Source organism: Sander vitreus, chromosome 14 (genome assembly GCF_031162955.1).
Source record: "Sander vitreus isolate 19-12246 chromosome 14, sanVit1, whole genome shotgun sequence".
Taxonomy (NCBI): domain Eukaryota; kingdom Metazoa; phylum Chordata; class Actinopteri; order Perciformes; family Percidae; genus Sander; species Sander vitreus.
In genome coordinates this window covers 1,782,685-1,809,772 of record NC_135868.1, presented here as the reverse complement: position 1 = coordinate 1,809,772, position 27,088 = coordinate 1,782,685, and the positions used below count along the sequence as shown (strand labels likewise).

The 27,088-nt window shown below is 42.1% G+C and overlaps 1 protein-coding gene across 1 annotated transcript; it reads left to right on the top strand.

Moving 5' to 3' along the window:
* Positions 1-27,088, top strand: LOC144529238 (uncharacterized). Its single transcript, XM_078268241.1, has 6 exons — positions 1-252; positions 2,402-3,426; positions 5,751-5,964; positions 13,060-14,120; positions 20,890-21,103; positions 25,137-27,088. Exons 1-6 carry the CDS (start codon positions 60-62, stop codon positions 26,285-26,287), a joined length of 3,858 nt encoding a protein of 1,285 aa, XP_078124367.1. The 5' UTR covers positions 1-59; the 3' UTR covers positions 26,288-27,088.

Below are 27,088 nucleotides of genomic sequence, written 5' to 3'. Positions count from 1 at the left end.
GGCGTCTAGCAGAAAGGTGTGTTAGCAGAGCGTCTTTGTTGTGTTGAGAAAGAGGTAAAATGTGTAAAGTCCAGATGCTGAGAGCGTTGGTGGAGCAGCGACTAACTGCGGCTGCTGAAGAGATATTTGGGCTGTTTGAAAGAACGATAGCAGAGTACGAGGAGGAACTTTGTCGTTCAAAAGAGGAGAACGAGCGACAACGGGAGCTACTGGACGCTGTTTTCAGCCCTCAGCTTCGGTTACACAGAGCAGGTTTGGTCCCTTTACTTCTTCCTCTCTCTCTGTTCTCTCTCTGTTTATACTGACAGCAGGTTTGTTCGTTAAACAGTTTGATTTTGATCAAATCCGCCGACGCTAAAACTGTAGTGTACTCATATAGGCCTACTAGCATTTATGGTAGATACATCCAAACGGTCCAGATCTAGCCAGCGACAGTCTTAGCAAAGTTGGTGGAATGATACAAGTGAGACTACTTCCGGTTTTCAAAATAAGGTGCCAAGTAAACTCATGCGAAGTACACACACACACACACACACGCATATATATTAAAAAAAAACCTAGATTAGGCTATTGGATTGCATATATATTAAATATATTTTATGTAAATGCCTGTCCTTCATACATTAAAAGAGAAAATATGACAGAATTGTGAAATAAATGTATTCATTGTTTGGTTGCTGTTAAAACAATATTTCCAGACAATGACTTCAAATCTAAAACTGAGGGCGCTTTAAAAAGACAATGCTCCATAATTTCAGACAATGACTGACATCTCCGACTACAACCATACAGAAAATCTAATATTTTTACTGTATAAATTAGGAGATTCCAACCCTTTACCGTTAAATAACTTCAAATCTGAAACTTGAGGTGCCCTAAAAATAAAGATGTTGTTGACGGGTGTGGTCAGAGATGTCCTGAACTCAAATATATCAGTCGTTGTCTGAAATTTATCATCGTTCGTTTTGAGGCAGAAGCAACTTTCCAATCACAAGGTTGAAGCTGTGATCACTTTTGGGCACGTGGATGAAGGACTGGATAGAGAGAGCTCATTTAAGTCCCGCCCCCACTGGAGGGGAAAACGGCTCTTCTCTCTCCATTGATTTGTAATGTGTGAAGGTTTCCTCCTCGTAAACTCAGTCTGCTAGCAAACAACGCCTAAAAGCTGCTGGGTGGTGATATTCACTAGGGATGCACCATATTTGATTTTGGCTGATATTCAATATGCCAATATTTTCAAACTCATTTTCGCCTATACCGATGTATACACATTTTCCCCCTGATATACAGTATATACACTTCCAAGTATCTCTCCTGTACTACCTTTACCTTATTACACTCATGTGTTGTAGATAAGGTAATACACAAGACAAACAACATTTGATTCTACCATAAATGTATCATTTTACAAATGTAGAGAGACATTCACCCCTGAAAAATAGGTAAATTATTTCACTTGGAGGAGAATAAATGATATACCAGTGCCCCATTTTATTTTTAAGTTCAGACTTTAAACTTCAGTCCTTAGGAGTAAAATAAATAAAAATAGATTTTCAAATAAAAAATGTACATCATCTCCTACTTGAACAGGTTTGCCAAATGCTTCCCTGACATAGTAGTAAGTCTGGGATTACTATTATGGATTTGTTCTTACCGCAGTTGAAAAGCAAGACATTCCCGCGGTGAGAGTAGCATAAGTTAGAGCGAGAATGGCAGGGTGACGTCTGTGCCCTCGCGCGAGGAGCGAGCGGTAACGGAGAGTAGCGTATGAGGGAATTATGAGGGCAGAAAGAACAGGGGAGACACTTTGTTTCTCTCACTATGACTTTAGAGTCACTACTCACTCTGAAGATAATCACCGTCACTCTCTCTACCACACGGACACACTCCGGCCCTGCTATTCTCTTGAAGTGATTGACGCACACACTAACGCACAAGGATAAACTTCAGGCCATTCACGTAGGCTGGAGCCCTGCGTTTCAATTATTGTCCTTTCCCCACACTGAGGCAAAAAAACATTTGCCAGTGATTATCTTAACTTCATATTACTCCAGTGATGAAATAAATCCATGTCATAGCCATTTTAAGTTTTATGTCAAGTACTTTAAGTAAAAATACTGATTCTCCAAAGTTCAGTTAAATTTTATTTTAGAATAATGTGCAAATTAATCGTTAGATTAATCAATGACAAAAATAATCGTTAGGGACAGCCCTAAATGGTTCCATTTTGTAGCTGGTTTTAGCAAGCTGACCTTAACAAGCTATGCTACTTTGTATCAGTTTGTTAGACTAAATTTGTAAGTTTTCATATCTATAACGATACAATCTACCTCTCATTATTAGTTTGAGTTTAGTTTGAGTGGTGGTCAGTAATGTGTCTGTTTCATTCTGTTTCCTGCAGATGTTGAGCAGATGTTGGTGGTTAAAGAAGAGGTTCCCCCTGAGCAGCAGGAGTGTAGCTCCAGTGTGGACCAGCAGGAGCCAGAGCCCCCCCCACACATTAAAGAGGAACAGGAGGAACTGTGGAGCTATCAGGAGGGAGAGCAGCTTCAGCGGCTGGAGGAGGCTGATATCACCAAGTTCCCATTCACTCCTGTTCCTTTGAAGAGTGACGATGATGAAGAGGAAGCTCAGTCCTCACAGCTTCATCAAAGACAAACTCAACACATGGAAACAGAAGCTGATGGAGAGGACTGTGGAGGACCAGAACCAGCCAGGAACTCACATCCACATCCACTTTTACAACCAGAGACTGAAGACCAGACTGGAGACTCTTCTGAACCTGAGACTGATGCCAGTGCTGATTGGAAGGAGACCAGAGATCCTCAGTCAGCTTTAAACTCTCTGAAACATGATTCAAGATGTAAGAAAACATTCAGCTGTTCTGAGTGTGGGAGGAGATTTGGCCGCAAGCAACATCTGAAGAGACACATGATAACTCACACAGGAGAGAAACCTTTCAGCTGCTCAGTGTGTAGGACATCTTTTACACAGAGTGGAAGTTTATGGAAGCACATGGTAACTCACACAGGAGAGAAGCCTTTCAGGTGCTCTCAGTGTGGGAGAAGGTTTGGCCAAAGGGGACATCTGAAGAGACACATGAGAACTCATACAGGAGAAAAAGCTTTCAGCTGCTTAGTCTGTAAGAAATCTTTTAGAGAGAAAGGAAATTTAAAGGCACACATGAGAATCCACACAGGAGAGGAACCATTTAGCTGCTCTGAGTGTGGAAAACGATTTAGTCAAAAATCAAATCTGAAGAGTCACATGAGAACTCACACAGGAGAAAAACCTTTCAGCTGCTCAGTCTGTAAGAAATCTTTTAGACTGAGAAGCCATTTAAGATATCACATGAAACAACACACAGGAGAGGAACCGTCTACTTCCTGTGTAAGTGACATCAGAACCGTCTACTTCCTGTGTAAGTGACATCAGAACCGTCTACTTCCTGTGTAAGTGACATCAGAAAGCAGCAGGAGTGGAGCTCCAGTGTGGACCAGGAGCAGCCAGAGACTCTCAGCCAGGTTGGAACTCTCTGAACCATAGAAATAAAATGTCGGCAGATCTACGACATGATATGCTCCACTAAAGGCACATTCAGCACTAATACAACGGCTCGACGTTTAAGCACAGCAAATAATACAACAGCTCCTCAAAAACATGGAAAGAGCAATGCTCAACCTCTGGGTAGTACACGCATTGAGTGTCAATAACATAGCTTTGAAATTAGTAACTGTCTACCGAGAGAACCCCTCCCACGCAGCTCCCTGCTCTACAATGTTGAATATTTTTGGCTGTATGCATAAAATAACATCAAAATAAACCAAAGAGAGGTCATTGTTATTATCAGTAGTGGCCCATAGAGGGCGAGTCTGAAGAGTCACATGAGAACTCACACAGGAGAAAAACCTTTCAGCCCTTCTGACATTTGCCCAAATTCCAGATGGCCAGTCCGTAACTGGCTGGGCGTAACGTTAGCGGTCCGCTGACCCGTTGTCACTGGGTCTAACTGTCCCTCCTCCCTCCCCGTAACTCTGAGATCATCTCCCGAGCTGTGTTGGGCGGCTCTCCTCCAAGCGAGCTGCGACACAGTTTACGCTTTACGGCCTCACTGACGCGTATTGTCACCATGACAACTTGCAACAATCGCCATTTTGTTGTGGACCAATCAAATGACCACGGGAAACAGTTCAATGGCCTTCCTATCCATTTTAACCTATGCTCTGAACGCTGTAATCTGTAAACTGGGGACCTAGAGATTGGCATGGTTGTATTTCAGTTAGCCTAATAGCTGGTTTGATTTGCATTGAGAGATGATGTTATGGTACTCCATGCCAATCTCTAGGTATGATGAAGGGCATGAGTGTGGACTTGACCGGAAAACAGGAAATAAACAGAGCTATGTGCACTGGCTGGATTAACGCAACTGTTATGTCTTTCTGTCACATCTACAGCAGTCAGATTCCCTGTGTTCCCTCGGGAGGAATCACTGCACATGGGGAGGCACTTGTAATGACATTTCGAGCATGTCTAGAGGCTTAAAAGCATGTTTAAAACCTGCCCTGTTTAAGCCTGTTGGGTGCTAACGCTAGCAGGGGGATAACACGGTGTAGGCAGCACCGATTGGTTTCGGGTTTTTTTGCTACTGCCAGCACTCCACATTTACACACAACACAGCTACGGGGTGAAATTGACCGGAATTCTCCTTTAAATTCACAAACGTATTGAGTTCTAGGTCTTCAATCATTTCAAACAGGTCTTAACCTTTCCTACGTTCATGTAACGCTGCCTCTGATGCTCATTGACATGTTTCTTTTTTTTATTCCGTGATGTTGTAGTTCTTCCTTTCGCTCGTCCAAATATAGAATTTGTGGTTCATGTACAGATCAATATGACTCTGTCGCTTTTATCCAATTTGAAGTACTATTTAGACTCTGCCTTCCGTTTTACTTTCCTGTCCTGATAAAGGTCTTAAATGTAATAACTAAAGGTCTGAGAATGTGACTGGTTGAAACCTGCAGAAACTCTGATATTAAGACTTTTATGTGTACACATTTTCTGTTGTTCTGCCCTCTAGTGTCATAAACCAGGATGGACAGTCTGGGTCCACTTCCTGTGGGGAACAGTTTTCACACTAAAAGACTCTGACATTATTATTATTATTTCCTTTTTTAAAGGGCGAGATGTTACAATATATCTTACAGCTTGGCACACAGACTTGTTGTTTAACTGTCAATGTGATTTTTCTTTTGCTGTTTTCAAAAGTTCATTAAAGCACTATCAAACCCTTTGTTTTTTCTTAAAGTATATTTCATGTTTGCTGGCCTGGGTAGGGAACAGGTGAAACTAAATGCAGTCTCGGGTTCCACGCTTTTCTTATAAAACTTTTAGTAACGGGAAACAAACTTCCATCATCTTCTGAATTTGGTTCATTGTTTTCTCAGAGCCCTGAAAATGTATTAAAAATATGTCGTTCTGCAAACTGAGGTGGTTAAATAAGTAAAAAGTAGTGAGTGTTTCTCAAAGTGATAATAGTGATGAAACTGTAAATTTCGTTGGGTGGCATTTAAAAAAAGAAGTGTATTTTAATCTTCCTTGTTTTGATCTTAAAGAGTCTGAGAAACTTCCGGACTTTTATTTTGAAGCTCAGCAACTAATCTGCACCGGAAGCTGTAGTCTTCACTGCGGCTAACTTCACACTTTGAACAAGCTGGCGTCTAGCAGAAAGGTGTGTTAGCAGAGTGTCTTAGTTGTGTAGAGAAAGAGGTAAAATGTGTAAAGTCCAGATGCTGAGAGCGTTGGTGGAGCAGCGACTAACTGCGGCTGCTGAAGAGATATTTGGGCTGTTTGAAAGAACGATAGCAGAGTACGAGGAGGAACTTTGTCGTTCAAAAGAGGAGAACGAGCGACAACGGGAGCTACTGGACGCTTATTTCAACCCTCGGTTTCGGTTACACAGAGCAGGTTTGGTCCCTTTACTTCTTCCTCTCTCTCTGTTTATACTGACAGCAGGTTTGTTCGTTAAACAGTTTGATTTTGATCAAATCCGCCGACGCTAAAACTGTAGTGTACTCATATAGGCCTACTAGCATTTATGGTAGATACATCCAAACGGTCCAGATCTAGCCAGCGACAGTCTTAGCAAAGTTGGTGGAATGATACAAGTGAGACTACTTCCGGTTTTCAAAATAAGGTGCCAAGTAAACTCATGCGAAGTACACACACACACACACACACGCATATATATTAAAAAAAAACCTAGATTAGGCTATTGGATTGCATATATATTAAATATATTTTATGTAAATGCCTGTCCTTCATACATTAAAAGAGAAAATATGACAGAATTGTGAAATAAATGTATTCATTGTTTGGTTGCTGTTAAAACAATATTTCCAGACAATGACTTCAAATCTAAAACTGAGGGCGCTTTAAAAAGACAATGCTCCATAATTTCAGACAATGACTGACATCTCCGACTACAACCATACAGAAAATCTAATATTTTTTAATATTAGGAGATTTAAAAAAACCAAAAAAAAAACCGTTAAATAACTTTGCATCGTGTGAAGGTTTCCTCCTCGTAAAGTCAGTCTGCTAGCAAACACAAACACGCCTAAAAGCATTTACCCCTGTATGTATGTATGTATATATATTTAATTTTACTGAAGAGAAATCCAAGTATCTCTCCTGTACTACCTTTACCTTATTACACTCATGTGTTGTAGATAGGGGTGTCTCCAAATCCACGGTTCGATTACATTTTCGATTTTTACTTCTTTTTTTTTTTTTTTGCTATGCCATTTTTAGACTAGACTTTTATGTAATATAATATCTGACCTTTGTTCGCAGCGTACCACACCACATTGTCAAATTTAAAACATTTGTTAACAACATAATGTAACAATAACACGTCTTCAGTCAATTGGAAACTTTGACAATTTGTCAATAAAGTAAAAAGAAAAAAAAAAGTTTAACCGACAATCCTGAGGGCGGACTCTTCGCAGCACGCAGAGTTTGGGGTTTGAAGCCCCCAACGTCGTCTTCCAGGCAGCGCCGCCTGGAAGGCACTAGGATTAGGCAATGGTTAGGGTTGAAGACTGGCGGTCGCAGCGCCGCCTTGAAGGCTTACGCTGCCTTGAAGGCTTCGCGCCTTCACACTGGCGGTTGAAATCAGCTCCGATACGGCTTCGAAACGACCGGAAGTCATTCATTTCCTCTGGAGATTCGCAGACTGCATGCGAATGGGTCCCGAACCGGGTCCCGAACCGGGTCCCGAACCAGTGCGGTGTGAAAGAAATCGTGTCAGTTGGTCATCCGGATGCGTTAAAAAAAATTGAACTCTTGCGAAAGGCTACGGACGGTTCTTATCCGACAATTCCAGCGTTGTTATGGTACTGATGAATTAACCTGCTAATGCTAATTAGTTAGCTAGCAGCAGACATCGAACTATTGACATTATACCGCTATATGACATTTAACCGACGTGACATGTCGACGTCCCTGGGCAGCTGTTCTCCACGCAGCAGCCTTTCTGTTTCTATCTGTATCAGAGAGGTCAGAGAGAATCGCATGCGTTCAGACACTTAGCAGTCCTTCGAGTCTCTCCGCCGCTTTTTTGTGAGTCGCTTCGAAGCTTTTCAACGGTGTAGTACGACGTCCGCTGGGAACGTATTGCGTATTACAGAGCTGATTTCAACTGCCAGTGTGAAGGCGGCGTTAGTTGGGGGGCTTAAAACACCTTAGACCCAGCACCAGTAGCTGAGGAGACCAGTAGCAAAGAGCGCTAACTTGTTGCTCTCTACCAATATAAGCTGCTCTGTTTAGGCTACAAAATGTGCATGCAGGCTGAAATTCAACCGTGCGGTTTTATAAAGCTATAAGCAGAAGGAATATCTGCTAGCTGCTAGGCTAATGTGCAATGGTAAATACACAGAATATAGTACAAGCACATAGCAGAGCTTGCAAACTGTGGCTTTTTTTGTCGACAACGCAAACGTTGTCAACGTAACTCACTGGAAATCCAAAATACTTCCACACTTTCACACACTTCAGTGAAAGAGGAGGGGGCTCAAGTTCTGTCGATGGGTCTCCAGCATCTGCAGTTGCCATGCTATCTTTTGATTGGCTCTAGCTAAGTTTCAGGAGGTTGACTGACTCGCAGAACTTCAACACGTGTGTTTTTTTTCACTTGACAAGCCGACCGGACGTGACATAGGGGCGTGGCAGTATCCACGATTCCAGTTTTTAATTCGATATTCAAGATTGTGGCTTCATTTCGATAAATTTCGATGTAAAATCGAAATCGTGACACCCTTAGTTGTAGATAAGGCAATACACAAGACAAACAACATTTGATTCTACCATAAATGTATCATTTTACAAATGTAGACAGACATCATCATCTCCTACTTTAACAGGTCTGCCAAAAGCTTCCCTGACATAGTAGTTGACATTGTACTGAAACTTACAGTGGTCAAGTGGACAAAATAAGCAGCTGTAGTCCAGACCTCCACTTCAGTCCTTAGGACCCGCTTTAAAGTATAATCAAACTTAAAACCAAGCTCCATATATTGTCTCGTGAGCCACAGACGGTCCTGTAACAACTCCGTGACAAACAGCGTGCTCTGTATTGCAAAAAAATACAAGGATCCTTTATGACAAATAGGCTACTATCTATGTTATGACATTGCAGAATAATAATCGAGAAAGTCGCATTATTAATTAGGATGCTTTTGGTCCTAAAGTGAAATATTCAAAAAAAGAACCTCCATTTGTGCATGTTTGATGCTTACCCGTGACGCGGCGGCCTCGGTCTTGTCTTGCTCCTCCAGCATGACATCCTCCTCCAGAATTTCTTCATACATATCCAGCAGTGATCCTGTTCGGGTCCTCTTCTCTTGGGGGGATCCTCTGTGCTGGCATCTGCACTGCCGCTCATGTCATACAAAACTTTGAGCAACAGGTCGCAAGCACTCCTCTTTTTTTCCACGCCAAAGTACCGGTCTTTTGTAGCGGGCATCAAGCATGGTTGCAACAGAATAAAGTGCTTCACACTGCACACCGTTGAAGCGATGATTGGCGGCTTCCAGGATGGTGGTTTTGGTGGTCTGCACTCCCAATGTGACATGACTTGGCATAAACATACACGCCACACGCCAGTAGCGTGATCTGTATGCATTTTGAGCTATCTGCGTGCTTGTCTACGCCGTATACAGCAGACGGGTTGGGTTTATGAAAAGAAGAACGCTACGCCGTTGCATTTGGAGCTCTCGGCGTGTATGTCTACGCCGTTGCATTTGGAGCTATCCGCGTGTATGTCTACGCCATATACAGCAGACGGGTTGGGTTTAGTAAAAGAAGAACGGGACGGATTTAGGAAACGTGACACGCGGGACACGATCCCCAGTCTCCTGGGTGAAAGTCCTGTGTTGTTTGACCCATCCACCACCCCGACCTACCTCCCTATTCCCTATGCGTCTTGATAACACGCCAAAATGGCATATGAATTGGCGTATCATACATACGCCACTTATTGAGATCAGTCTGGCACGCCTCTGTCCGTGTCACTCGGCCGTGTCAGTGCCACAACCGTGGGGATCAAATCAGCAGCAGAGCACTACTCACTCTGAATATAATCACCATCACTCTCTCAATCGCTCTACCACACACACGCGCACGCCAGCCCTGCTATTCTCTTGAAGATATTGACGCACACACCAACGCACAAGGATAAACTTCAGGCCATTCACGTAGGCTGGAGCCCTGCGTTTCAATTATTGTCCTTTCCCCACACTGAGGCTAAAAAAACATTTGCCAGTGATTATCTTAACTTCATATTACTCCAGTGATGAAATAAATCCATGTCATAGCCATTTTAAGTTTTATGTCAAGTATTTAAGTAAAAAATACTGATTCTCCAAAGTTCAGTTAAAAAAATCTTTAGAATAATGTGCAAATTAATCGTTAACAAAAATAATCGTTAGGGACAGCCCTAAATGGTTGCATTTTGTAGCTGGTTTTAGCAAGCTGACCTTAACAAGCTATGCTACTTTGTATCAGTTTTCATATCTATGACCAGTGTTGCCACAGTTACTTTGAAAAAGTAACTTAGTTACTTTAGACATTACTTGATTTTAAAAGTAATTTAGTTACTTTACAGATTACTTGATTTTAAAAGTAACTAAGTTAGATTACAAGTTACTTTATTAGTTACATTCAGCAGCTGCCGACAACACCCCGCCGCCTCAACATAAAAATGACAACCGTTTTTACCAACACTCACTTTATTGGAAGTGCACTTTTAACAGTAATGTCAATAATGTATCTCCTCCTGACATTTTAAGTTGAACTTAAAAACTATTTCCTGAAAAAATACATGTTTATAAAAAATAAAATACAGTCTTTCTTGACTTCACTTAACATAACCACTTGTTTTTCTAAAATATAAAATAAAGACAGTCTTTCTTGACCTGACCTTTGTTACTTTGGCCTAATCTTATGTTGTAATCGCATGTTATGAGTGAAACAGTGGAGTGGGGCGAGTAAACCAATGGTTGTACCTCATTAACAGAAGCTTCTCAAACCTCTTGTCAGAAAGTTTATTTCTTCTAGGCGTGAGCACCAAACCTCCCAGACTGAAAAGCCGCTCCACAGGAGCACCTGATGGGGTTGGAGTGTTATACTTCAAGAAAATGTTCTTTATGTTTGAAAACTGATGCAGAATCTGAAGATCCTAGGCTGACCTCAGGTAGTCCATGACTTCATTTTCTGCAGAGTAGGTCTCCTTTGGCTCTGCCTCAAAAGTGAAAAAGTCCATCTCACCTTGGCTGGCAGATGTGGTGGGCACACTGGCAGGGCTCTGTGCTGCAGGAGCAGTGGTGCGGCGGCACTCTGCTGTCAGAAGCTCTTTTACTCGCTCTCTCCTACCTGCATCTCTCAGCCATCGAAGCTTGAATTTTGGACAACTGACAGCGGCGAGAAGGGCATCTTTGTCGTCCAGCACACCGGCAAAACAAGTCTGAATAGCCTGAAAAATATAATTGATTTGTTTATGCCTACAAGGCCTTTTTACTTTAATTACTTGTAAATCATGCTTAATGTGGAATCAATATTATGTATTTAATTTTGTTTTAGGTTACTTACTGACATTTGTATTTGTTTAATCTTCTTTTGCAATGATAATGAATATTCTGTTCCATGTTCATGAATAGTGTGATGCAAGACTTTTTAACTAGCTTAAAAGATGGAACATACCTGCACTATGGCATCTGGATGGCCTTCAGTCATCCTGGAGAGGGCATCTTTCACAGCCAGGGTCTTCTGCATCAGAACTTCAAGTGTGGGTAGTAAAGTCCCATAAGGACAGTCACCTTGTAAAATGTCCAGTGCTGCAGTCAGAGGCTTCATGGCGGTGCAGTACTCATGCAGGAACTGGTACTCTTTGTCTTTGAAGCACTTAACTCCCAGCTTGGTGCACAGAGTATTCAGCTCACTCATGGGGATTTCTGCAATTCTCTCTACAGCATCAAAAAAGGAATTCCACCTTGTGGATGTTGGTACCAGGAGCTTTCTTTTGCTGACTTCCTCCACTGTTTCTGATGCAAGGGTAGATCTACTTGATTTGGTCCAAAGAGCTGTGCATTTTGCTGTGCTGTTCCTATACACTCCATTGGAAGTTAAATATTTCTCCACATCATTTGTGGAAATGAGGTTGATGGTGTGTGAAGCACACCTGTGGTGCGGGGGAAGAGACAGCTGGCAATCACTTTCATCCTCAGCTGAGAGGATTTCTGACAGATCTAAAAAAAAAAAAAAAAAGTATCATCATCATCATCTGTGGGGGTGGACTCTCCCTCCTCCGTCTCATCATCAGACTCCGTGACAGGCTGATAAACTTTAAACACCTTGACAAAGTTGGATCCATTATCAGTCACTGTTGCAACTACTTTGTTGAGTAGTCCATATGAAGAGTGAATGTTTTTGATTTCTGCACCAATAACATCATACGTGTGTCTACCGCGAATTGTCCTACATGCCAACGCAGCCTTGTTGTGCTCTAATGTGGATCTACTGATCCAGTGGAGCGTTACTCCCATATAACTTCTGTTGTTAGCAGTCCAAATATCCGCGGTAGTTGACACAAAGTCGACCTGATTCAGCGCGGCCGTCAGATTTCTCTCCATCACTGCATACTCCTTCTCCATGTAAGAAGAAAAAGCTGTTCTGTGAGGCAACTCGGCATTGACAGTAGTAGGGATCTTGTTTATTATGGCACGAAACGAAGGCGAGTCAACCGTGTTTAAGGGCAGCATTTCCTCTACAACATACTGCCCGACCAACTTCTTCAACTCTCCCCCACTTACTGGTTTTGCACCGAAGTCCAGCTTTTGTTGTTTGGGTGGTGGGGGACCTTCTTCTCTCTGCTTCGCACCACCTGGCGGGACTTGCTCTGTAAGTTTGACTGTGCGGTGCTGCGACTCCAAATGTTTCTTCAAATTTGACGTAGTATTTTTGTAGCTAGATAGCACATTGTCGCCACCAGCACAGAGTGTACAACAAACCTTAATATTGCCATCTTTAGCTGACACAAACTCAAAATAGTGACTGTATTTCCAGCTAGAAAACGCGCATCTCTCTCCTCCCTCCATTGTTGTTTACGTTTGTGTCGCTGCGTGGTACACGTTAACTGTCGACATGCTAAAAACGTGACCTGTCCACATGCTGAAAACGTGACTTGTCGTTGCATACGTGACTTCACTCCCCGTGACGCAAGAAGAAAGCAAAAACGATATATATATTTTTACTAAGGAAAATGACAAAAATAGTAACGCACAGTGACTTGGATAAGTAACTTTAATCTGATTACTGGTTTGGAAATAGTAACGCGTTAGATTACTCGTTACTGAAAAAAGTGGTCAGATTAGAGTAATGCGTTACAAGTAACACGTTACCCAGCATCACTGTCTATGATGATACAAACTACCTCTCATTATGATTGATTTGAGTTTAGTTTGTGTGGTGGTCAGTAATGTGTCTGTTTAATTATGTTTCCTGCAGATGTTGAGCAGCTGTTGGTGGTTAAAGAAGAGATTCCCCCTGAGCAGCAGGAGTGTAGCTCCAGTGTGGACCAGCAGGAGCCAGAGCCAGAGTCCCCCCCACACATTAAAGAGGAACAGGAGGAACTGTGGAGCAGTCAGGAGGGAGAGCAGCTTCAAGAGCTGGAGGAGGCTGATATTATCAAGTTCCCATTCACTCCTGACCCTGTGAAGAGTGAAGACGATGAAGAGGAAGCTCAGTCCTCACAGCTTCATCAAAGACAAACTCAACACATGGAAACAGAAGCTGATGGAGAGGACTATGGAGGACCAGAACCAGCCAGGAACTCACATCCACTTTTACAACCAGAAACTGAAGACCAGACTGGAGAATCTTCTGAACCTGAGACTGATGACAATGCTGATTGGAGGGAGACCAGAGAACCTCAGTCATCTTTAAACTCTCTGAAACATGATTCAAGATGTAAGAAAACGTTCAGCTGCTCTGATTGTGGGAGAAGATTTGGCCGCAAGGAAAATCTGAAGAGTCACATGAGATCTCATACAGGAGAGAAACCTTTCAGCTGCTCGGTCTGTACAAAATCTTTTACACACAGTGCAAATTTACGGTCACACATGATAATCCACACAGGGGAGACGCCATTCAGTTGCTCTGAGTGTGGCAAAATATTTTGCTACAAGACAAATCTGCAGACACACATGATAACTCACACAGGAGAAAAACCTTTCAGCTGCTCAGTCTGTAAGAAATCTTTTACAGAGAGAGGAAGTGTAAAGTCACACATGAGAATCCATACAGGGCAGACGCCATTTAGCTGCTCTGAATGTGGAAAAAAATTCAACCAGAACTCAAATCTGAGGAGACACTTGAGAACTCACACAGGAGAAAAACCTTTCAGCTGCTCAGTCTGTAAGAAATCTTTTACACAGAGTGGGCATTTAAAATACCACATGAAACAACACACAGGAGAGGAACCGTCTACTTCCTGTGTAAGTGACCTCAGAATGCAGCAGGAGTGGAGCTCCAGCGTGGACCAGGAGCAGCCAGAGAATATCAGCCAGGTGGGAACTCTCTGAACCATAGAAATAAAATGGATAGAAAGGCCATTTCCTTTAAAATCAACGTAGCGTAATGGTCAGAGTGGCAGCCATTTTTATTTGTACCATTGCCAACGTATAAACTTCAGTATAAGCCGACTTCCGGTGAGTCGCTGAGCTGAGGCTAAATGAGTCAAATTAACTTCATGCTTCATCCACACAAAGCACACTGCTATCGCCACGAGTAACAGCTTTATTCAGCTCGTTTTCTGTGAACGATGTGGCGAGTTGGTGACGTTAAGGCGGAGTTAGCAAGCTAGCGTTAGCCAAATAAGTTGTTCTCCGGCTGGCTGGTTCCGCCATGCTGTCATGCTGCATCAGTTACAGAGAATGAGCTGAACAGCGGGCTGGGTCCAGTGACGGACTGGTATCAAAAAACGGCCCTGACATTTGCAACACACCGGCCCAATTTTCAAAACACACCAACCTCACCCAAACATTGAGATAAAAATCTCAAAGAAACATACAGAGAATGCAAAAATTGAGAACACACACTGAAAGGACACGCATTACTATCGCTACAGTCTAGGGCTCCATGATATGAGGAAAATATCTAATTGCGATTATTTTGACTGATACTGCCTTTGCGAATTGGTTCATATGGAGGAAATGGTCATTTTTGTCTCAATATTCTCATTTTCCTTGAAAAATATTAAAATGAAAAAGATTAAACTGTGATTTTTGCGAGGATCTGTACCCAACAAAGATTTTTTTTTTCTTCTTTAAGGTCATTTTTGGGGGGCTTTTCCCTTATATTAATAGTGACAGTGGATAGACAGGAAAGGGGGGATGAGATGCAGCAAAGGGCCGCAGGTAAGCTGCAAAGAACTCAGCCTACATGGGGTGCATGCTCTACTGGGTGAGCTAGAGGTCGCCCCACAAAGATTTGTTTCATTAGTCTGTAAAATAGGATTTGTAGGCCAGGACGGGAAACAGTTCAATGGCCTTTCTATCCATTTTAATCTATGCTTTGCACGCTGTAATATTTAAACTGTGGACGCTGATCTCTACTTAAATGTTGTTTGAATTTTGTCTAAGGACAATTAACATAGTGTATTAGTACAAACTGAACACATGGAAACAGAAGCTGATGGAGTGTCTGTGTCTGTGACTGTGGAGGACCAGAACCAGCCAGGAACTCACATCCACTTTTACAACCTGAGACTGATGACAGTGCTGATTGGAAGGAGACCAGAGAACCTCAGTTCAACTGCAAGTCAAATCTGAACAGGCACTCTAGGGGCCTATTTTAACGATCTAAGCCCACTGCGTGAAGCGCCTGACGAAGGTGCATTTAGGGTGTGTCCGAATCCACTTTTACTAGTTTAACGGCGCTAGGCGCATGGTTCAAAGGAGTTGTACTTTGAGTCTTCATTAATCATAGGTGTGTTTTGGGGCGTAAAATGCAATACACCAATCAGTGTCATCTCCCATTCCCTTTAAAAGCCAGGCGCGTTTGGACCTTGGAGCATTGCTGTTATGATGGAGGATTTTCACCATAATATTTAAATTTTTAATCTTCTGCATGTGTGTGTGCTGCTGCGCATCCCTGTGTGTGTAACAAACATAGTGTGCCTACGTTGTGCACGAGCCGAGGCACATTTTACTAATGTGCTGTTAAAATAACAATGAAATGCTGCGTTATTGACTTTAGACTAGTCTCACAAGAGCAGAATTTATAAATGTTCCTGGATTCATCAAAAGCTTTTGATAAAGTTAATCATGAAAATCTTACTTGCCAAACTAAGTTCCTGTGGCTTTCAGGGTTCAGTATGTCAATGGTTACATGAGTACTTAAGACATAGCAAACATAATCAGAAGTGTTTACATTAATCTTGTTTGGGGTCCCACAGGGGTCAATCCTTGGCCCTATTCTTTTTCTCATTTAGAAAAACGACCTAGCCTCTGTCTCCCAAACTGTGTTGAGTGAGAAGAAAATAAACCCTGATTGGTTGGTTCCATTCACAGTGATTCCTGGGGGCTGTTTCACAAAAGCAGAATTTATAAATCCAGGATAACTGATAAAGCGAGGCTTGACCTAATCTAATCTGTGCAGCCTGACTTGTATTTCACGAAGGCCAAGCCAGGCTGAGGAGGAGCGACTAGGTCGAGCCAGGCTGAAGTCATTCGGATGGATGCGCGTTCACCAACTGAATGCGTAAGTAGCCTAAAAATATACATTAACTGCCCACTGCTCTGAACTGAAACCGTCATAATCAGACCATTCAAGGATTAGGCTACTTATCATTTGCACAAATGAACAGTTGGACTCTTTGCCTTAAAAGTAAGCAGAAGATAATGTTACTCAGGAAATTTACCATGAAGATCAATTTTCTATAACGCTAGAATATGATGCGTAAATATCTCTATTATAGCTCAATAATATCTCTATCGCTATTATCTGCCATGCTTTTTCTCACGTTTTTATTATTTTTTTTATAGTTTCCTTCTTTACATATGATATGCTTTGCTCCCTCGTATATATGGACATAGAAAAGAAAGACAATGAAACTATAATGATAATGAAGTGATACATTTCATGCACACTGTAAACAATGACTGTAACAGAGTATTCATCAGTTATTTCCCCCCAGCAAAATATAAGGTCAAAAACCCATTGAGGTGTCCTCTCCCTGTTGTTACATGAATGTACAGTAGTCTACACTATATACAGTAGTTATTGCTTCAGTGAACTAAGACGATAATTTGGCAGGATTGTACAATTAGGATATGTTCTTGTACAATCCTCCCAAATTATAGTCGTTAAAGAATACAAAAAAAATATCAGCTAAAATAATTTAAGGTGCATTTGTCCACTATAGAAACACACATGTACAGCACTTTATATATTGCCCTTTGTACCAGACCTCATTTAAAACACATTTTATCAGCCTTTTCTAATTCTCTCAGCAACTGCCGTAATATATTCATCAAACATCTAACAGCAATATAACAGCACCAACGACTGTCACATGAACAATTATAAAAAATAATGGTCACAACTTTAAATAATAACAGTACTTAAATGAACAGCAATATGCACCTGTTGTATTTTAATGCATGCTGATAACAATAAGGTAAAACCACTGCCGAGTGAACAGAAAAGGGTCCAGGATGAATAAATCCTGGCTGTTAGCCAATGAGGAGCAGGTTAGCTGCACAGACTAAGGCCGGTTACACACTGGATGCGTCGCGCGAGCGTGGCATTTCTATTGCGTCTCAGAAGCGTGGCGGCTGCGTGGATTTTTCGGTGTCTTACACACCAGAAGCGTGTACGCTTCCAATACGCTCGCGTGAAAAATAGGCGTCTCACGCAGGCATTGGGGAAAGCTCTAACCTGTTAACACGGGAACCGAAATATAAACGAACACGCCACGCGGCTGACACGCTCGCGCGACGCATCCAGTGTGTAACCGGCCTAAATCTCCATGGTAACTTAGGTGCCTCTGCTTTTGTGAAACCGAGTCGAGGCCAAATTGAGCCAGGATAATAACGACGGAGTGAAAACATTGTAATTTCCCCTTGCGGGATTGATAAAGTAAACATTATTACATTATTATTATGATAACTGGAATATCTTGGCTTAATCCCTCATCGTGGTTTTGTGAAATAGCCCTCTTGGTATTTGTTGGTCAATGGTGCCATCACTTCCCGCTGCCTCAAGATAGCAATACGCCCAGAATGCACCTGAACACACCTCCCTGTAAGACCAGCACACCCAGAATGCACCTGCACACACCTCCCTGTAAGACCAGCACGCCCAGAATGCACCTGAACACACCTCCCTGTAAGACCAGCACGCCCAGAATGCACCTGAACACACCTCCCTGTAAGACCAGCACGCCCAGAATGCACCTGAACACACCTCCCTGTAAGACCAGCACGCCCAGAATGCACCTGAACACACCTCCCTGTAAGATCAGCACGCCCAGAATGCACCTGAACACACCTCCCTGTAAGACCAGCACACCCAGAATGCACCTGCACACACCTCCCTGTAAGACCAGCACGCCCAGAATGCACCTGAACACACCTCCCTGTAAGACCAGCACGCCCAGAATGCACCTGAACACACCTCCCTGTAAGACCAGCACGCCCATGGGCGCACAAATGGGCGCAGTTGCACTGGCTCTTTAAACGACGTGGGCGCTGGACGGTAAATTGACAACTGCGTCGGTCTTAAAGTAGCAGAGACACTTGGGTCGGGCTCTGCGCCGGGTGCAAGATAGGACCCAGAGAACGAAGAAACGAGAGAAAACGTACCGTATCTCAAAGCCAAAGATACATGCCCCCAGGTAATAAGATGCTGTTTAACAACATTTCTGCAAACTAAAAGTACTGGCTATGAATAATCTGGTGCTCCTCTTGTATGGTGATTTATTGTATTAGCCTGTGTTGTGTATTGTTTTGCCTTTATCTGCTTGTGATGTTTTTTTTTAAGGTATGTTTCTATTGTTGAGTTTGTGTTCTTTACTGTCTTTTATGTAAGTGTTGACTTATTGCATTTAAAAAAGGGTCCATCCAGGGACATACAATTTAGCTTAGGTTATAAATGATGTGATGTGTGGCATCGTAATATCTAAAACTAGTGTCTAAAACACACTTTTAAATCGTGAAAGCTGTATTGTCTTTATGAGAACGCAATAAAGGGAGATTTCACAGTTTTTTTTCATATGTAGACCACATTAGACCAGGTCCAGATCCAAAACCACATGCCTAGACTTGTCAAATCTGGACCAAAATATCCCAGAGAGGCTAAAGATTCTTAAAAACCCAGGGCCAGATGTACGTACATTTGTGAATGTAGCGTTATCAGCGCCTTGGCCAACCTGCAGAAAGCGCACGCTGTGATACTTCAGCTCACGTCGTATTTACCAAACCTGCAGTTCATCAGGTAGTAAGCGTCTTTCTCCGCCCTCTATACCGTGAATTGCGCGCATCTTTCTATCATGGATCCGCCACCAAGTCAGTCAAAACAGCGAAAACAAAGATTTAGCGATAACGAAGTTGATCTGCTTGTTTATTAGGTAACAGCTTGATGCGTGTTATTTCGGCATTAGTGGTGGGGAAATGTATGTGTTGACTAGTGTGCTGTAGCAAAGTGTTAAGTACTGGTGCTGTGATACGGCTGAGTGCAGACTGAGATATTCCCACTGCTGATGCTAGGACTGTTTGAAATGATCCTGATGCCAATATTTGTAACGTAGCGAGGAGTTTAACAACTGCTGGACTGGAATGTGAACGCTGAGTCGGAGATTCAACGTCATCTTTGATGTCTTCCAGTAACTGGAGCCTATGTCTTCGTCTTGCTTGGATCACTGCTGCCATTTCACCAGGAGGCACATGCCAGGAAACCCGCTTGCGGCTGGTTTACACCTGAGAGGCGGGGAATTTTCACCGCAAAATAGAGGTGCGCCGTCACGGGCGGTTTTTGTACATACCGTGGAATACGTAATTAGGCGTATTTACGCTTCTTCTCCCACCTCTTCATGGGAAACTCCCACTGTTCCCTTGACGCTCCCGTGAATGCATATGCATGACACGGAAAAGTGCAATTTGCCATTTTCAGTTCCCGCGACAGGCAGTCAGTCTGTACATACCTCGCCGTGCTTTTACACGCACGTTGTGAAACAAATACGCCTGAAGTGGCCGCAAAAGCATTAGTTAGTACATCTGGCCCACAGTTTTAGATATGTGAAAGCTTTATTCTATTTGTGAAAATGCAATAAAGGGAGATTTCCCTGTTCTTGTTCACATGTAGACCACATTGGACCAGGTCCAGATCCAAAACCACTACACCTAGACTTGTCAAATCTGGACTAAATTATCCCAGAGAGGCTAAAGATTCTTAAAAACACAGTTTCAGATTAGTGAAAGCTTTATTCCATTTGTGAATTCCCTGTTCTTGTTCATACGTAGACCACATCAGACACATTAGAATAAGTGAATTCTTCCTTTAATATTATTTTTATAAAGGTCTTAAATGTAATAACTAAAGGTCTGAGAATGTGACTGGTTGAAACCTGCAGAAACTCTGATATTAAGACTTTTATGTGTACACATTTTCTGTTGTTCTGCCCTCTAGTGTCAGAAACAAGGAGGGACAGTCTGGGTCCACTTCCTGTGGGGAACAGTTTTCACACTAAAAGACTCTGACATTATTATTATTCCCCTTTTTAAAGGGCGAGATGTTACGATATATCTTACAGCTTGGCACACAGACTTGTTGTTTAACTGTCAATGTGATTTTTCTTTTGCTGTTTTCAAAAGTTCATTAAAGCACTATCAAACCCTGTTTTTTCTTAAAGTATATTTCATGTTTGCTGGCCTGGGTAGGGAACAGGTGAAACTAAATGCAGTCTCGGGTTCCACGCTTTTCTTATAAAACGTTAAGAAACGGGAAACAAACTTCCATCATCTTCTGAATTTGGTTCATTGTTTTCTCAGAGCCCTGAAAATTTATTAAAAATATGTCGTTCTATAAACTGAGGTGGTTAAATAAGTAAAAAGTAGTGAGTGTTTCCCAAAGTGATAATAGTAACGAAACTGTAAAAAAAAGAAGTGTATTTTAATCTTCCTTGTTTTGATCTTAAAGAGTCTGAGAAACTTCCGGACTTTTATTTTGAAGCTCAGCAACTAATCTGCACCGGAAGCTTTAGTCTTCACTGCGGCTAACTTCACACTTTGAACAAGCTGGCGTCTAGCAGAAAGGTGTGTTATCAGAGTGTCTTAGTTGTGTAGAGAAAGAGGTAAAATGTGTAAAGTCCAGATGCTGAGAGCGTTGGTGGAGCAGCGACTAACTGCGGCTGCTGAAGAGATATTTGGGCTGTTTGAAAGAACGATAGCAGAGTACGAGGAGGAACTTTGTCGTTCAAAAGAGGAGAACGAGCGACAACGGGAGCTGCTGGACGCTGTTTTCAGCCCTCAGCTTCGGTTACACAGAGCAGGTTTGGTCCCTTTACTTCTTCCTCTCTCTCTGTTCTCTCTCTGTTTATACTGACAGCAGGTTTGTTCGTTAAACAGTTTGATTTTGATCAAATCCGCCGACGCTAAAACTGTAGTGTACTCATATAGGCCTACTAGCATTTATGGTAGATACATCCAAACGGTCCAGATCTAGCCAGCGACAGTCTTAGCAAAGTTGGTGGAATGATACAAGTGAGACTACTTCCGGTTTTCAAAATAAGGTGCCAAGTAAACTCATGCGAAGTATATATAAAAAAACATATATATATATATAAAGTTTATAAAAAAACGAACTAGATTAGGCTATTGAATTGCATATAATATTTTTACTGTATAAATTAGGAGATTCCAACCCTAAAAGCTGCTGGGTGGTGATATTCACTACTAACAATGTAAGGAACCCAGAACTTAAGTTTTTATAAGCTGCCGACCCGAAAAACTGTAACTGTAACTGAAGACAAAAGTGGAAACAGACGTGAGGAATCAGCAGGGAGACTGATGAGACACTAAGCTAACGATACGTCAGATGTAACGTGTGTTAGCTTAACGCGCGCTACCTGCTGAGGTAAGGCTGCACAATGAATCAAATTGTAATCATGATCACGATTTGGGCTTCCCACGATCAAATTCACGTGATCGAGCGATATTTAAAATGCTTCATTCCGTTCATAGAACGCTCTGTATCAAAGTTTTTATTTTTCCAAAGCTCCGTAAACCACTCTCTGATCACGTGCCTCCATGAGCCAATCAGAGTGGTTCCCTGCACCGGGCAGCTTAGTTTAGATGAATATATTGATCAAAATCATCGTGATTATCATTTTGGCCATACTCCATCATGATACCCTTACTTATGTTACGCTGCTGGTCACTCGCATATGGAATCACAGTCAAGGAGGTAAAGAGTGAAAGTTTGTATCACTTAGGTTCCATTTGACCACTTGTTTTCGTCCACGTTGCTCTCTGTAGGGGACATTTCAAGAGTTAGGTTATTTGTAGAGCACATTAAAGCACAGCTACAGCTGACCAAAGGGTTGTACAAAGATGTGTGGTATAAAAGAACATTGAAATGTAAAAATAAACATCCCAACAACAACGAGCAGCAATCCACAAATGCAGAATTTTAGAGTGTGTGTGTGAAGGACACCTCATGGTCCAGTCGGTGTCACCTTTGTGCTTCCCAGCGATCACTGACGGGGTAGAGCTGAGTTCAAGCCAAGTCAACCTTATTGTCAGTTCTACAATATGTGGCAGACATACAGAGCTATTGAAAATATGTTTCGCGCCAACCCACGGTGCAATAAGGACACATACAAGTACAATATAAAAGATAAGAAATATATACAAATAAGATAAAGAAAGATAAGTAATATATACAATACAGTAACACATTCTAAAGTGCAAATGTAAGGCAAAATCAAACGGTACAGAAAAACTAAAGATGAAGATATTTGAAATGTGCAATACTACTGTTTGTTTTTTCAACCTGGACCCTTTGTTCCTATGTTTTTGTGTCTAAGTGACTGATGGGAACATCAATCTTTGACAGATCGCTTGCCCTGCTACGCCCTGCAGTGCCCTGCTTGCTACAACATGCTACGCCCTGCAATAGGCCTGCACGATATTGGGAAAAAACTTACATTGTGATATTTTTTTCCCCTGCGATATATATTGCGATATGAAAAAAAGACTAATTTTTACAAGAGGACATAAATAGCCCTATTTAGAAATACTAAATCATTCTCTACTACTGGAGTGATTTTGTAGGGAGTTAATCTACAAAGAAAATAAAAATAAAAAAGGAAATGTTATGTGACCCAGTCTTTGTTGAACTTTAATGCTTTACAAAAACCAAAGCCAGTCAGGCTGTGACTCCTCTTCTGAAGAGATTTAGGAGAGGGACATTAGGAAGAAATACACTGGTTGACTGACATGACACCATTGTATTCATATAATATCAATCCAGGCTAAAGTGAATGATATTAATAATGCATGTTGCTTCTTCTAAATGTCAGGTTGTGGTCGACTAGCGGGGCTGCTTTGGTTGTTTGATGAATTGATTCAAATAGATGATGATTGTTGGTTTGCTGTGCATGCAGAGCCTGCATGTCACACTCTTCAACAAACTGTGTATCAAAGAGCACTGAAATCAGTGTAAATTACGCTATATCAGAAACAGACTGCTGTTGTAGATTAGTGTAACGTTTCCAGCGTCGCAGCTCCGAACCGTAACGTTAGTTGGGACAGACGCCTTGTTTCTTCAGGCTAACTATGTTAGCTTCAGCCTGGCTGGTTGCAGCTTTCTGTGGTGAAAAATGGCCGGGATATGTCGTGATTACGTTGCATTAATCCGGTGATTTAGTTTGTCTTTGCAGCGAACATAAAACACTGACTACTGGAGCTTCACTACTCATGAAGTGTCAGCGGCAGCTGCTGCTTACAGCCTCACTTCCCATAACAACCCCCCTTAGCTGGGTGTAGAAGGGCACTGCAGGGCGTAGCAGGTTGTAGCTGGGTGTAGTAGGGCGTAGCACGTGCTACAACCTGCTACGCCCTGCAGTGCCTTGCTAAACCATGCTATGCCTTGCTAAATGCAAAATGCTGGACCAACACGCCCATGTTCTGTCCTCATAGTTTACATTATTGCCCTTAGGCCGGCGCTTTAGGGCACCACCCAGGAAAACAAACCACTATTCAAAGTCCTTTATTCCGTCTGCTATCAGACTTGTAAATCTAGACAATAGTCTCTGGAACGAGCATCCTGTTTTGTTTGCTTGTGTTCAACTTGTTTTGGGAACCTGATTTATGTATCTGTCATTTCTCGCCTCAAACAGGGCTGTGTACACTCGCTGCCCGTCCCTTACTTGTTTCTGACAATCTGCTGTCTTATGTGTAAATGTTTTTGTTCTTCGGGTCTGAAGACTACTGGAAACGGAATTGCCCTTTTGGGATAAATAAAGTTGCTTGAATTGAATTGAATGCACCCTGCAGTGCCCTGCTACGCCATGAACTACTACAACTACTATATCTAGTCATAGTTCCATTATCTTTATTGTGACTATAATTGCCCCTGTTCATCGTACCCCCAACCGGCACCGTCACACACTAGGGTTGGATACTGTTCACATTTTTACTGGTACCTTTTTTCGGTACTTTCTCTCTGTAATAACAAATAATTTCAGTTGTAAAAATAATTCCAAACCTATTTATAGTATTAACATTTTGTTATTTATTTAGAACATTTTACACTCGGTACCCAATCCTTTAAAACACTGTCCAACAAGAGCCTGGGTCTGTCCATTTTTAAATGGAGTCTGGTGGATTTAGTGCTAGCTACTTCAGAGCTTTTTCTGGTCTGTTTCTAGAAAGGTCTTAAATGGGTTTCCAAAAAGTCTATCCCTGAAGGGATCCTTTCCATAATGTTGTCAGACACTTAGAATATTAATCTGAGCCTGTCAGCAGCAAAACAAGCACTTTTGTGAAGGTAAATACAAGCTGGACAACTGCCCTATTAACTTACATTATAGCTTGTTAATACTGGACCAATGTCACAGATTGTTGTTCCCATCAATCACTTAGACACAAACATAGGAAAATAGGGTCCAGGTTGAAAAAGGGTAGTTACCCTTTAACACCTGCCAAAGTTTACACACGTGATTATTTCCACACTGCAAACATTTAACAACCATGACACAAGCCCTTTAAGCCCTGACTGCTCGACTGATTCAAACTCAGTAAAACTGATTAGTGGGGGAAGCTGACTTTTTACTTATATATCCATGGTAAAAAGGCTGATATTAAAAGATCAATGTCTGGATTTTATTAATTGTTATCAGATCACTCAAAGATATAGTATGATTGGAGATTTGATCATTTTATTCCAGCCCTAGTATTGATTTGTCTTCCTATGTCAGTGGAAAGGTGTGACGAAATCCCACATTTCATAATTCATTACGTCTTCCCTAAATGAATGAATGAACAACATTTCTCTGTAACGTCCCTGTGCGTTTCCTGCAGATGTTGAGCAGCTGTTGGTGGTGAAAGAAGAGGTTCCCCCTGAGCAGCAGGAGTGTAGCTCCAGTGTGGACCAGCAGGAGCCAGAGCCCCCCCCACACATTAAAGAGGAACAGGAGGAACTGTGGAGCAGTCAGGAGGGAGAGCAGCTTCAAGGGCTGGAGGAGGCTGATATCACCAAGTTCCCATTCACTCCTGTTACTGTGAAGAGTGAAGATGATGAAGAGGAAGCTCGGTCCTCACAGCTTCATCAAAGACAAACTCAACACATGGAAACAGAAGCTGATGGAGAGGACTGTGGAGGACCAGAACCAGCCAGGAACTCACATCCACATTCACTTTTACAACCAGAGACTGAAGACCAGACTGGAGACCCTTCTGAACCTGAGACTGATGACAGTGCTGATTGGAAGGAGACCAGAGAACCTCAGTCAGCTTCAAACTCTCTGAAACATGATTCAAGATGTAAGAAACCATTCAGCTGCTCGGAGTGTGGAAGGAGATTTGGCGACAGGAGAAATCTAAATAGACACATGAGAACTCACACAGGAGAAAAACCTTTCAGCTGCTCTGTTTGTAATACAACTTTTAGTCAGGGTGGAACTTTACAGAGACACATGGCAGTCCATACGGGAGAGAAACCTTTCAGTTGCTCAGTATGTAGGAAATCTTTTACACTTAGTGGCTGTTTACAGAAACACATGAGAATCCACACAGGAGAAAAACCATTTAGCTGCTCTGAGTGTGGGAAAAGATTTAGTCAAAACTCAAGTGTGAAGACACACATGATAACTCATACAGGAAAGAAACCTTTCAGCTGCTCAGTCTGCAATAGATATTTTAAACTTAGGGCACATTTAAATAAACACATGAGAACTCACACAGGAGATAAACCATTCAGCTGCTCTGAGTGTAAGAAAAGATTAGATTGCAAGACGAGTTTGAAGAGACATATGAGAGTCCACACAGGAGAAAGACCTTTCAGCTGCTCAATCTGTCAGAAATCTTTCAAACAGAGGGAACATGTAAAGAGACACATGAAACAACACACAGGAGGGGAACCGTCTACTTCCTGTGTTGGTGACATCAGAAAGCAGCAGGAGTGGAGCTCCAGTGTGGACCAGGAGCAGCCAGAGAAGCTCAGTCAGGTTTGAACTCTCTGAACAGCGGTTATCCAGTATGTAGTCTGTATCCACGACCTTCCACTTCCGGGATTGCCCTGTTGCCATCGGAAATTCCGCCGGATGTCCTTCATTTCAGCCGGATGTCCGTCACCTTCCTATTTCTTTGTGTTGCCGTTCTAACCTCTGGTTGATTTATCAGGACTATGCCCCTCAGGGTAAATCCAGACAGCTAGCTAGACTGTCCAATCTGAGTTTTCTGTTGCTCGACTAAAACTACTTTTGAACGTACGCATGTTCCACCAAAACAAGTTCCTTTTCGAGACTATTTTGCAGAGGCACGTGGCGCCGTCCGGAGCTTAGCACCGCCCAAGGTGATTGTGATTGGTTTAAAGAAATGGCAATAAATCAGAGCATGTTTTTCTCCCATCCAGGAATGCTGTGTGGACTAGCCAGACCTTCCTCTGCAGCGCTGTGGAGGACGGTCTGGCATAGCGAGATTATCCAGTATGACAACCTGCCAAATTTAGGGGACTGTTTTTCGGCTTGGGGTGGAAATGTTTATTTAAAATGTACATTTTATTCAACATTCATGTTTTTTTGTTGTTCAAAAAGAATCAATCAAAGTTCTACTGACGAATAACTCAAAGTTTGTTTTTTTAACATTTGTATTCGCTTGCATGCCTGTCGGCTTATTATTGTTCAATGAAGAATATCAAAGTTCTACTGACGAATAACTGAATTTCCGCCCCTTTGCAACCCTATATAGAATATACTTTGGATGTGAATGTAAATGTGTTGTGAATATCATTATTGAAATATATTATGAGAGTC